This window comes from Amaranthus tricolor, chromosome 12 (genome assembly GCF_026212465.1).
Source record: "Amaranthus tricolor cultivar Red isolate AtriRed21 chromosome 12, ASM2621246v1, whole genome shotgun sequence".
NCBI lineage: Eukaryota > Viridiplantae > Streptophyta > Magnoliopsida > Caryophyllales > Amaranthaceae > Amaranthus > Amaranthus tricolor.
The window spans coordinates 4,278,848-4,293,342 of NC_080058.1; the positions used below are offsets into that span (position 1 = coordinate 4,278,848).

The window sequence follows — 14,495 nt, forward strand, 5'->3', positions numbered from 1 at the left end:
TGATGACCCGAAATTTACCCGGCCTTGTAACCGAACTTGATTTGACTCAACATAGAAAAGAGGTTAACAATTAAATAAAACGAACATGGTAAAAAAAAAAATCCAATTTTAAACCGACTTGAATATACATATTTTCACCTTCGGGATAATTTTTAATAATTCAACCTTTACAACACATTTGCTTGTGGCATATCTTCAAAACCTTCTACATTTTATAACATGTTATTTTGTTAACAAAAAAAAAAATAAAAATTAAAAAGGATCAACCCCTCTGTAACACCCTAATTTTTTTTAATCTCAATTCATATATACTATAATAATAATAATAATAATAATAATAATAAAATAATAATAATTTAAAAGATATTAAAAACAATAAACAAAGAGATATATTTGTATAATTAAGGGTAAAAAGTATAGGAGAAAAATAATAATAATAATAATAATAATAATAATAATAATAATAATAATAATAATAATAAAACAAATAGTTGAAACGGTGGAAGGATAGACATAATTTCATTTGTTTATCATGCTTATTCTCATTTTATGTCTCTCATCTCAATATCTTTTACTCTATCTTTTATTCTCATTACTATTTGTATCTTCACCATTAATCCTCACCATCTTATAAGAACACTTCTTCAACCAACTAAGGACGAGACAAGAATTTAGGGTTTCGGTTCATTTTGAGCGTTTAGGGCCCATTCAAGTGGTGATTTTCCGAGCTTTGTTGAGTTCTAATCTCATTTGATGGTGGGTAAGTTCAATCTTTCATTTAATTTTGATTTTGTTAAGTTTTACAAAATAGGGTTTATGTAGGGAAATTGATTTGGGTTTTTTTTTTTAATTTTTTTTTATTTTGAGGTTCTATGGATGAATTAATTGTAATTAAGAGTTAGTTATGTGTTTATTAGTAACCTAGATTATTAATTTTCTATCATTTATCTTGAAGTATTATGTAGAAGAAATTCGTAAGAATTTCTGGCAGTTTCAAAAAATACCAATTTAATCAGTTTCTGAGCAGTTTTTATAAATATACTATTTCACAAAAGTTGTTCGTATTGAAATTTTACCCAAAATAGGCTCGAAAAACATATAATTTGGATCTGTATGGAAGAAGTTATTCCCATTTTAAGTTTCTGCTGAAATTTCAAAATTAAATTAGTAATTTTAGTATTAATTAATAATAAACTAAGGGAGTATTTTGATATGGTGAATATTACTTTGGTTATTAAAGATATTGGTGGTTTAATTAGATAAATCATACTAATAAGTTATATTAAATTCAAATAAAAAGTTGATATTTCATAAAAAAATAAAATAAAATAAAACAAAGTTTATTAGCTAGTCAAGTCAAATCTACCATTGATTATTAAACACATACATGTTTGTTTATATTGTAGATACTGATTTCATTGAGGAGTCGTATTGATTGTGCTAGTTGGTTTGCTGTAATTTAAAAGGTTAGATTTCTTACTCGAATCTTTAATAGTTACAAGAAAAGAGTACAAAGATATGTATTTTTTTTAGCTCAGATTGGTTTAAGCTCAAGGAGATGGTCTTCTTAATATAGAATGTGGTTTTTCGAACCTTGAAATCATAAAATAATTACAGTAAAGTTACTAATTGTTTAATGTCTTAAAATGGTTGGGATTACCTTTGTGGTGTCTCGAGGAATTGGAACCTCGTCGGGATTATCTTGACGCTACATAATAGTTGGGTGTACGTTGATTAGTACCTTGGACATAGATCTTCTGCTATGGTTTGGCCGTTTGTGGGGTGTGCACACTAGGGATCTTTGTATAATAGTTATCCGGAGGGCCTAGTTAGCCCAATGGAAATAAAGTTCGTTCCATTCCATAGATTTGACTGAAAGAAAATGATTTAGTAAAGAAAAATGAACAGTGTCTAATTTATGAAAACATAAAATGAAGGAAAAGTGATTTTTTTTAGTATTGTGTTTGGAAAAGTAAATGGTTTGTAGGATATATTTAATGTATCCTATCAGCATATATGTTTGGATCCACAGTATGGAATCTAGCTTAGCCTATTTGGCTGATATTACATGTCGTTATATGCAGGTGCCTGAAGGTTAGAGTCGGGATATGGGCAGAGAGCTACGTCCTCTCATTTTGTGTATATAGTTATAATATTTCTTTCCGCCTTAGTTTTATGTGTAATTAGTATTTTAAAACTTAAAGATGTAAATATTAATCTGCGTTAAATCTTTTCGGTTAGGTTGTAATAGTTTAAATAAGTTATGATTTAGATTTTGGTTAGATAGTTTTCCTTAGCGATTATTCTTATAATAATCGTGGAATAACACGCCTGAAATTACGAGTTAGGAAAGGCATTGGTGATTGAGCTATGTGGAGTTGAAAGTTTGGAATATGGAATGATTGATTTGTTGAAACAGATTTATATTTTGGACGTCGGTCCTAAATTAATGTTTTAGGCAGTCCATTTTTCAAATGGAACTCTGCCGAAATTTCGGTAGAATTATTATGCTATATAATATAGTATAGTTAGTCACTCGAAATTCAGGGGCGTTATACCCTCCCCTGTCCTTTAGTGCTTGAACCAACCCTACCCTGCCCCTTCCTCTACCGTATCACTTTTGCGCAACTAAGCCTTTGACCTTAAGCATGTAACCCTCTGACATAATATGAGTTGTGGAATGGGGTGGGATGTGATCCTTATTTTGAAGTCGTCTCATATATAAAAGACCTTTTAAAATACTGTCTGAAATGAGAATTTGTGAAAACCGTTCTTATGATTGGAGGATTGGATCCAACCACAAGTTCATAATTATAATTTTTTTCTTCTTTTTGTTGGATTTTTTTTTCATTGCACAAAAAAATGATTGACCTTTCATAAATGAAAAAGGATTAAATTGGGTGAATTTAGACGGTTTTCATCAATTTATGAATTTTGTAAGATTTTGAGTTTATTATGGAGGTGTTAATTTGAATTATTAGGTCAATTTTAGGCCATGTATTACAAATTATTTAAAATCAGATCTTATTTTCACATTAATTTTTATATAATTTAAATTTCATTTTAAAGATAGGTTAATTCAATTATAAAGTTAGACAAATATTAAATATTGGAATTGACGTGATTGACGGGTGCACTCACTTAATGCTTAGGTCTATTTATTTGGACAATACTAGTTAGTATTTAATAAGTATTTCATATTCTTCCAACTCAAAAAATCAAGAGGTATAAAGAGTGACGTAAGAAATATGGAAAACGATGAAGAATATCAATCATTATTTGAAACAAAGAAAGCTAAAGGAAGGTTGATTAACAAATTATTTGCAGGGTCAATTTTAATATCAATAATTGTTGTATGGGTTTATAGAATCACTCATATTCGCTCCAAGGATGATGAAGGAAGATGGGTTTGGGTCGGATTATTTGTGGCTGAAATTTGGTTCACTTTCTATTGGATACTTACTCAAGTTCTTCGTTGGAATCTTGTTTTTCGTACTACCTTTAAAGATCGACTTTCTCTTAGGTAAATTATAACTATTTTCTATATTGTTTTTATTTGCATCATGTTCTCATAATTCACTTGAAATTTTCATATCAAAAGCAGATAAAATTTGTTAAATTAAATTGGACTTATTGCTAGCATATAATCAGAAAATTATTACCATTTTTAATTTATCGATTTGAGATAAATCATCTCAACAGAATTCAATAAAATTTGCTCTTTGGCTATGTTTGGCAAATACTATTGTTGTTAGCTGAAATTGTTACGTGAAATTATTAGCTGAAAAATATTGGTTGATAACACAATTGTTTAAGCTAGCTATTTGGTAAAATTATTTGCTAATGATTGGACCTTTGTAAGAGTAAAAGTAGACCAAAAGCAAAAGTCAATGAAAAAAACTATTAGAAGTAATTTTTAGTTTTACCTTAAAAATCAGCTTTTAACTAGCTTAAGTCATTATACGAATATGTTTAAATTATTTGATCGATCAAAAAGCTAGAGATGTTTATTGGATTGATTTCGAGTCACGTGCTTTGGGTCGATTTAAAATCAAGTTTAGTGTCTACATTAATTTTTACATAATTATAAATTTATTTAGTCAGGTGAAGTCGGGTTAGAACATATTTAACAAAACCGAATTCTACGTTTGGAAATATTTTCTCAAGCTATTATATTACTTTAAATTATCATTTAATTTTGATTTAATGCCAACAGTACAAAGGTATGGACCCATTAGAATTCTATTGTCAATTGAGTTCTCCAAATCCGCAGTAGACAGCTTATTTTCAATAGTGCAAATATTATTAGTCCTTGATTAATCAAGTGATTAACACAAAAACTGAAAATTGTTTAAAAATCTTTAGAAGGAGTATGAGTAGGAATTGTTTGTTATCTTCCTTCATTCAGATTTTTTTTCGAGCGAAATGTTGGAATGATGATGACTACAACTTTGTTTATGATCATGACTTTATTTATTTTCTCATTCACTTTTTGTAAAAAAAATAAATTTAAATATAACCAATAAAATTAAATAATCCAAAATGAAATATGTTACTAATATGTTACCAATATTGTGTGACCGACGGATTAAATTTTTGTTTGGTAAAACCTGGAAAAATGAATCCTTATTACGATTATATCCGAGAAGGTTGCCTCCATATATATACCAGTACAGCCGACTCACACCATGTTTTCTCTTTTTCTCAAATCATGTATCATTTCATATTTTTAATGCTATATTACTTTATTTTAACAATCTGTGTATAAACACATAAATGAAATTTTATAAATTAATATTTTAGAAATACACCCGAATCAAAATTCTACTTGATTATATATTTTTTTTTATACTCAACAAAAGATCAAATAAAGTTTGTAAATGAGTGTTAACTATGTGAATTTAGACTTTTAGAATTCAAAGAAACAATATTATACACAAATTGTTATATGAGGTGATCTTACTGTGTCACGCACCTCATAAATAAACTGCATAGCCCAATTAATATAAATTATAAAAATATAATAAATTATTTATCTCATGAATAGACAATATCTCACAATAGTAATGGTAGATTATATAATGGAAAATCAAGAACTAATGAGTTTTCCATAATGATTCCATCAACTTTTTATGACTTTTTAGAGCACATTTGACTAAAAAAAAAGTGGCCTTTCCATTTCTTCATTTTTTCCATTTAGGTCAAGAAAATACTCAAATCAAATCACCCAACGTAGTAGATTGTAGATTGGTTGATTATTTTTAGTGGGATTAGATATTCTTTCCCAATTTCCCATCAATCAATATGCTACACTATGAATCTATATATGATAAGAGATTCAATTATCCGGGTTAAATATCCTTTTATAATTAAAAATATTGTAGATTGTTTTTAGCTTATTTTTACTGAAATCATTCTTCTTTCCTGTCAAAATTAAGAAATTAATATATATCGACATATCGTTATTAATTAGTTAATTTTTATATATTATGAATCCCCTAATTAACTATACTAGTGTAATATTTATAGTACTATAAATTTTATGTATAATAAATGATTTATTTTAAAGTATAAATTACAAAATACCGTATATTATACAACAAATAAGCAAATAATAAAAAACAACACTAAATATCTTTGAATGACTCTTATAACATAGACGGTACTTAGTTTCTATACATTTATGATATCCCCTAGTGTAATATCAGTATGCATGCCTATTATAAATATTTTACGTATAATAAATGATAAATTATTTATTTTTTTAGTATATACCAAATAATAATGTTAATTAATTAATTATATAAACATCAAATAAAATATTTGGAATAGATCGTCTTTGAACCTACAATTTTGCAAGTATGTTTATAATGTTACTACATATTGTTAGTTTCTACAATTTTATCCTATAATAGAGTATATAACATATCCTGGGGCCTCAACCATCAGCTTAAGCTTTTGGTTGAGTTGGTTCCTTGACACATATTTGTATCAAGAGTTCTAATACGCACTCTTGTTTGCTGGTAACTCCAGATACAACAACATATATATAACTGTGATTCTCGTAATTATAGGTACGAGAATGAACTACCGAAGGTGGACATATTTGTATGTACTGCAGATCCAGTGAGAGAGCCACCAATAATGGTGATCAACACAGTATTATCAGTCATGGCTTACAATTACCCACCAAACAAGCTCACCATTTATTTATCTGATGATGCCTGCTCTATTTTAACCTTTTATTCTCTCTTTGAGGCTTCCAAATTCTCTAAATATTGGTTGCCTTATTGTAGAAAATTTAATGTTGAGCCAAGGTCTCCTCTTGTCTATTTTGCCTCTATGGATACCAACCATTCTACTAATTTTGTACAAATTAAGGTATGCTTTCCAAATTTAAATCTACTTATGTAAGTCTTGTTTTACGCTTTGTAAATAACCAACTCAACCAAAAGTTCAAGTTAATGGTTAAAACTTCAAGATATATTATATAGTCTATACATGCACGTATCTTTCTATAATTAATAAATAAGTACAGGCCTTTTTTTAATAAATGATTCTTTTTGGTAACAAGTGTTACTTTGTTTCACAAGTACTTTTCTATTATTTGTGTTTTTATGTATCTATTACATGCACTACTTTGTTTTAGACGTATGTTTCTATCAATTTTTCATGTTGTGTGTATTTATTTATTTATTTATCATAATTTTATATAAATCTTACCGTATATGTCTTTTATAGAAAATTTATGAAGAAATGCAAAAGCGAATCGAAGAATCAATAAAAATTGGTCGAATTCCAGAAGTGTATGATCAGCACAAAGGATTTTTGCAGTGGAAAAGCTCATTTTCTTCTAAAATTGACCATGACACTATCCTTCAGGTATTTACTAATTCTTCATTTATGATTTTTCTAAAACAAATTTCTAAAGGGTTAGATATGTTGCGGTTCCAAATTAAAGTCAAAGGGTTAGTTTTTATCGATCAAAATTGTTTTTATCAATTAAAGCTGAATTTTATCGATTGGAACTATATTTGCTGAGTTAAATTGATTTTTAGTGAATATTTTTCAAAGTTTAACTAAGTAGGACCTTCATGATTGAAGTTTCATAAATCCTTGTATTGTTCTTTGTGCCAAGCCTAAGGTCATAAGTCATAACCTGCACTCGAACAAGTATAGTTCGTTTAGGGTTTGGTTTCTTCAAATTTTTTTTCTAATTGAATTTAGTTTATGGCTCTCATATTTTCAATACTTATAACAAATACTTGATTTCCTTTAAACAAGTATTGTTCACATTGAAGATGGAAATTTTTAAGCAATATATGAATATTTGGTAATAAATGAAGTGATAAATTAAATCGTGTGGATGAAATTAAATAAGAAATAAAATATATGAATAATGTTAGAAGAAAGTGGTGTACTATTGTCCAAATTAAAAAATATGCTAAATGAGTAAGACATATCAAAATAACTAATGATGATAAATGAATGGGACAAAGAAATTACTTTATATTCCTTTTGTACTTAAAAAATTATCACACTTTCTTTTTAGTCTGTTCTTAACTCTCCTTCAATATTATCCAAACAATTCAATGTTCACTTATTATAAATCTTCTTTAATATTATCCAAACAATTCAATGTTCACATTATTTCTCAATTTGTATACAATATATAATCGTGACAATTTCTTGCAAACGGAGCCAGTATATCTCCTAGCTAGCTCAAATGTTTTTGCGTGTAGATATTAATAGATAACAGAGATTCAAAGGCAAAAGATGTTGAGGGGTGCACTTTACCTACTCTTGTCTATTTAGCCCGAGAGAAGCGACCTCAGCACTTCCACAACTTTAAAGCTGGAGCTATGAATGCATTGGTAATCTCATTCAGCCATCAACTCAAATTTAATTTTAGTTGTACGTAACACGTAGTAATGTACTATGATGTGTTATATAGTATCACGTTATATTATAGCACGATCATTACCTAATTCTCTTGACGCCTATTATTAAGATATAATTATGTAAAATTGTAAATGCAGATTCGAATATCTTCAAAAATTAGCAATGCACCAATAATCCTGAATGTGGATTGTGATATGTACTCAAACAATTCACAATCTATTCGTGACGCACTTTGTTTCTTCATGGACGAGAAGAAGAGCCAAGGCATTGCATTTGTACAATTTCCCCAAGTATTTGAAAATATCACTAAGAACAATATTTATGGTGCCTCAATCAGAGTCATCCAACAAGTACGTTTTTAATTTTTCCGTTCTTTTTATTTTGATGTGAGATTGTAAGAACAGAAGTAATATAATACTTATTATGTTTGAATATTCGTATAGTGAGTTTAAGTCGTACAACATATTTGTTGGTTTATGTACATGAAGGTGGAGTTGCCGGGTATGGATGCGTTAGGAGGTGCATTCTATATTGGAACGGGCTGTTTTCACCAAAGAGAGATTTTGTACGGAAGGAAGTATAGCAAAGACTATAAATTTGAGTGGAATATGCAAAATGGTATATATGTGGAAGGTAAAGTGGATGAATTGGAAGATAAAGCCAAGGGTCTTGCTAGTTGTACTTATGAGATGAACACTCAATGGGGAAAAGAGGTCCGATTTCTTTACTTCTTTCTTTCTCAAAATGCTAATGACAAAAAACTTAAGAAGTTAGGATTTGTTTGTAAAATTGATTTCACTAAAAATAAATTCAGATTAAAAGTATTAAATTGAATTGGACTTATTATCAATGTCATCATATAGTTGGTAAATTATGGGGTGTGCTTACTTTATTATAAGTCAAGGAGACATCAGTCCTAAACCATATGACAATGGAAGAAGGAAGCGCTCCAATGATCCAATGACTTATAAGTACAATCGTTAATTCATTGACGTACGACAAATCATCCCAACACCCCCTCACATGTGAGAGTAATTAATTAGGATCCCAATTAATCAGAATCGTTAGCTCTGATTAGGGGTGTGCAAAAAAACCTGATCCGAAATATCCGATCCGGATTATCCGGTATCCGGTTTTCAAAACCGGATAATTTACCCGGTTTTTGTAAAGCCGATAATCCGGATCGGGTACCCGGTTTTTAAACCGGGTACCGGATCCGGATCCAGGTTACATATTTTTGCAAACTGGGTACCCGGTATCCGGTTATTTTATTTTATTTTATTTTATTTTATATTTTTTTATTGCTTTTTCATAAGTAAGATAATGATGGTATCTATTAAGCTAATTTTGGGTTGAATCTTAATATAATTTTTCTCCCGTAGATAAATTTTTTTTGTATAATTGTTCTTACTTAAACCAATGTGTAACAATATTATTCTTTAATTTTCTTAATTTTTCTTTTATGACTAATTAACCTAAATATTTTTGAAGAGTTAGTATTTGAATTTTATATAAAAAAATATTTTAAATAAAAATAGAGATAAAAACGCATAGTTAAACGAAAAAAAGACAAAAAAAAAAAAATAAAAAAAAACATTCTAAGAAAACCGGGTATCCGGTTTCCGACCCGATTTAAACCGGGTCGAAACCGGATCACAATTTAGGTACCCGAAAAAGCGGGTACCCGGATTACCCAGTTTTGAACACCCCTAGCTCTGATGACATGTTAAATTGAGCTAAACTTATGATATATATTAATATTAATGCCAGGATATAATTAGAAAAATAAGGGGTGTAACACTTCATAAGCAAGGAGATACCATCTCAAAATCATATGAAAATAGAAGAAAGAGCTCTTCTATTTACCCGGTTTTTGTAAAGCCGATAATCCGGATCGGGTACCCGGTTTTTAAACCGGGTACCGGATCCGGATCCAGGTTACATATTTTTGCAAACTGGGTACCCGGTATCCGGTTATTTTATTTTATTTTATATTTTTTTATTACTTTTTCATAAGTAAGATAATGATGGTATCTATTAAGCTAATTTTGGGTTGAATCTTAATATAATTTTTCTCCCGTAGATAAATTTTTTTTGTATAATTGTTCTTACTTAAACCAATGTGTAACAATATTATTCTTTAATTTTCTTAATTTTTCTTTTATGACTAATTAACCTAAATATTTTTGAAGAGTTAGTATTTGAATTTTATATAAAAAAATATTTTAAATAAAAATAGAGATAAAAACGCATAGTTAAACGAAAAAAAGACAAAAAAAAAAAAAATAAAAAAAAACATTCTAAGAAAACCGGGTATCCGGTTTCCGACCCGATTTAAACCGGGTCGAAACCGGATCACAATTTAGGTACCCGAAAAAGCGGGTACCCGGATTACCCAGTTTTGAACACCCCTAGCTCTGATGACATGTTAAATTGAGCTAAACTTATGATATATATTAATATTAATGCCAGGATATAATTAGAAAAATAAGGGGTGTAACACTTCATAAGCAAGGAGATACCATCTCAAAATCATATGAAAATAGAAGAAAGAGCTCTTCTATTTACCCGGTTTTTGTAAAGCCGATAATCCGGATCGGGTACCCGGTTTTTAAACCGGGTACCGGATCCGGATCCAGGTTACATATTTTTGCAAACTGGGTACCCGGTATCCGGTTATTTTATTTTATTTTATATTTTTTTATTACTTTTTCATAAGTAAGATAATGATGGTATCTATTAAGCTAATTTTGGGTTGAATCTTAATATAATTTTTCTCCCGTAGATAAATTTTTTTTGTATAATTGTTCTTACTTAAACCAATGTGTAACAATATTATTCTTTAATTTTCTTAATTTTTCTTTTATGACTAATTAACCTAAATATTTTTGAAGAGTTAGTATTTGAATTTTATATAAAAAAATATTTTAAATAAAAATAGAGATAAAAACGCATAGTTAAACGAAAAAAAGACAAAAAAAAAAAATAAAAAAAAACATTCTAAGAAAACCGGGTATCCGGTTTCCGACCCGATTTAAACCGGGTCGAAACCGGATCACAATTTAGGTACCCGAAAAAGCGGGTACCCGGATTACCCAGTTTTGAACACCCCTAGCTCTGATGACATGTTAAATTGAGCTAAACTTATGATATATATTAATATTAATGCCAGGATATAATTAGAAAAATAAGGGGTGTAACACTTCATAAGCAAGGAGATACCATCTCAAAATCATATGAAAATAGAAGAAAGAGCTCTTCTATTTACCCGGTTTTTGTAAAGCCGATAATCCGGATCGGGTACCCGGTTTTTAAACCGGGTACCGGATCCGGATCCAGGTTACATATTTTTGCAAACTGGGTACCCGGTATCCGGTTATTTTATTTTATTTTATATTTTTTTATTACTTTTTCATAAGTAAGATAATGATGGTATCTATTAAGCTAATTTTGGGTTGAATCTTAATATAATTTTTCTCCCGTAGATAAATTTTTTTTGTATAATTGTTCTTACTTAAACCAATGTGTAACAATATTATTCTTTAATTTTCTTAATTTTTCTTTTATGACTAATTAACCTAAATATTTTTGAAGAGTTAGTATTTGAATTTTATATAAAAAAATATTTTAAATAAAAATAGAGATAAAAACGCATAGTTAAACGAAAAAAAGACAAAAAAAAAATAAATAAAAAAAAACATTCTAAGAAAACCGGGTATCCGGTTTCCGACCCGATTTAAACCGGGTCGAAACCGGATCACAATTTAGGTACCCGAAAAAGCGGGTACCCGGATTACCCAGTTTTGAACACCCCTAGCTCTGATGACATGTTAAATTGAGCTAAACTTATGATATATATTAATATTAATGCCAGGATATAATTAGAAAAATAAGGGGTGTAACACTTCATAAGCAAGGAGATACCATTTCAAAATCATATGAAAATAGAAGAAAGAGCTCTTCTATTTACCCGGTTTTTGTAAAGCCGATAATCCGGATCGGGTACCCGGTTTTTAAACCGGGTACCGGATCCGGATCCAGGTTACATATTTTTGCAAACTGGGTACCCGGTATCCGGTTATTTTATTTTATTTTATATTTTTTTATTACTTTTTCATAAGTAAGATAATGATGGTATCTATTAAGCTAATTTTGGGTTGAATCTTAATATAATTTTTCTCCCGTAGATAAATTTTTTTTGTATAATTGTTCTTACTTAAACCAATGTGTAACAATATTATTCTTTAATTTTCTTAATTTTTCTTTTATGACTAATTAACCTAAATATTTTTGAAGAGTTAGTATTTGAATTTTATATAAAAAAATATTTTAAATAAAAATAGAGATAAAAACGCATAGTTAAACGAAAAAAAGACAAAAAAAAAAAAAAAAAAAAAAAACATTCTAAGAAAACCGGGTATCCGGTTTCCGACCCGATTTAAACCGGGTCGAAACCGGATCACAATTTAGGTACCCGAAAAAGCGGGTACCCGGATTACCCAGTTTTGAACACCCCTAGCTCTGATGACATGTTAAATTGAGCTAAACTTATGATATATATTAATATTAATGCTAGGATATAATTAGAAAAATAAGGGGTGTAACACTTCATAAGCAAGGAGATACCATCTCAAAATCATATGAAAATAGAAGAAAGAGCTCTAATAACTTATAAAGTGTGCAAACCATCTATAAATCATCGATATGGGACAAACCATCCCAACAATAAATTATGGTCAATAAGGTCTAATATGTTAAGATAATGACTTATAAATTTGATGAAAAATAGTGTTTAACAACTACCAACTCAATCAATACTTCAATATTAATCAAGCCAACCAACAACTCCAGCCAATATATCATAATCACCGAGCATTGTGACATTAAATTACAGATGGGTTTGAAATATGGATGCGCCATTGAAGATATACTAACAGGGTTGGGAATCCATTGTCGAGGATGGAAATCAGTGATGATGAATCCAGAAAGGCGTGCTTTCTTAGGGGTGGCTCCAATCACATTGATCGATAGCTTAATCCAACATAATAGATGGACTGCTGGTTGGGTTGAGATCATGTTATACCATTCTTCTTTATTGTTTCAACTTGCAAGACTACGCTTTGGTCTTTTTTTGGGTTACTTGCACTATAATTTTTGGGCATTCAATTGTTTTGCTACCTTTTATTATTGCATCATCCCATCACTTTATATGCTCAAAGGCACTTCCTTATTTCCTGAGGTAATTTACTCTATTTCATCAACTTTATTTCACTTGTTCCTTGTTTAGTTGAGTGCTCGTGATCTTCTGTCACGTTGTTAAGGAATCATTTCAATTAAATGTTAAAGCTGATGGTTAACCTCCAAGATATATGTTGTATACACTAGTAATTAGTTAATTTCTATTCAGTTGAAAAGAATAGTTTCATGTTTTTCTATTGTTTTATATTCTCAAAAGAATAATCTCAATCAAAAGTTTAAACAGATGGCTAAAACATTTGAATATGTTATATACTCCATCATACCCTCTAGTTCACACAAGACCTACCTCATATATTGTGAGTCTGTGACCTACTGTAATGTTGGTTTTTGATGCCATGTCAAGGAACTGAACAAAGGCGGATCCAAGGCTTATCAACGTTGTCAACTAAGTGCATTCAAGTAATGTATAAAACCATATACCTATAGATGATAAGATATGTGTTGATTAAGTTGGTAGGAGTTTTGCTATATGACAACATTAACTCGAGATCAAACCTCGTTAAGCACAATTTTTCAGAATATTGTCAGCGTTATTTAATTTTATATTAGATCCGCCCCTAAAACCAAACCAACTAAAAACTTAAACGGATGATTGAACCCTCATTTTGTTATATACTCTATCACTTACGTTGATTTCCTTATTGATTTGTTGTTAGATATCAAGCACATGGTTTCTTCCTTTTGGTTATATCATCATAGCCAAGAACTCTTACAGTCTAGGAGAATATCTACACTGCGGCAGCACTCTTTTAGGCTGGTGGAATGAACAAAGAATGTGGTTGTACAAGAGAACAACCTCTTACCTCTTGGCAATCATTGATACAATTCTAAAACTCTTGGGATTCTCTAGCATGAAATTTGTGATAACATCCAAAATAACAGATAAAAATGTGTCGAAAAGATACGAAAACGATATCATGGAATTCGGGGTTGATTCATCCATGTTTGTCATCTTGGAATCCATAGCATTGTTGAATTTGTTTACCTTCTTGGCAATGGTTAAGAAGGTTATGATGGGGATGAAGAATGAAAGAGAGATGCTCATTGATAAATTGGCATTGCAAATTGTACTATGTGGAGTTTTGGTTCTAATCAATTTGCCTTTGTATGGGAGTGTTTTGAGGAATGATAAAGGCAAGATGCCCATCTTTGTAACCATTAAGGCAATCTTCATAGCTCTTTTTATTTGTATTCTGTTTTTAATGTTTTAACAATGACAAATTACCAACAAACATTCGAAAAGACGTCGATATATTGTAATTTAAAACACTCGTAAATATTTTTCACTCCATATACTCTAAAAAGTCTATGGTATTATAAGCTTAATGTTCTAT

At 29.6% G+C, this 14,495-nt stretch overlaps 1 protein-coding gene across 7 annotated transcripts; it reads left to right on the plus strand.

The window, feature by feature from the left end:
* The first annotated feature begins 510 nt into the window (after positions 1-510).
* Positions 511-14,487, plus strand: LOC130797276 (cellulose synthase-like protein E6). Of its 7 annotated transcripts, none has more exons than XM_057659814.1 (10): positions 511-756; positions 1,407-1,466; positions 2,085-3,523; positions 6,075-6,381; positions 6,742-6,882; positions 7,743-7,874; positions 8,040-8,252; positions 8,391-8,615; positions 12,797-13,141; positions 13,818-14,487. In XM_057659814.1, exons 3-10 carry the CDS (start codon positions 3,249-3,251, stop codon positions 14,370-14,372), a joined length of 2,193 nt encoding a protein of 730 aa, XP_057515797.1. In that variant the 5' UTR covers positions 511-756; positions 1,407-1,466; positions 2,085-3,248; the 3' UTR covers positions 14,373-14,487. The 7 variants fall into 7 exon arrangements, with proteins under 7 accessions (XP_057515797.1, XP_057515796.1, XP_057515799.1 ...); XM_057659813.1 differs by having other exon boundaries at positions 515-760; XM_057659816.1 differs by having other exon boundaries at positions 515-760; positions 3,328-3,523.
* Positions 14,488-14,495: the final 8 nt, after the last annotated feature.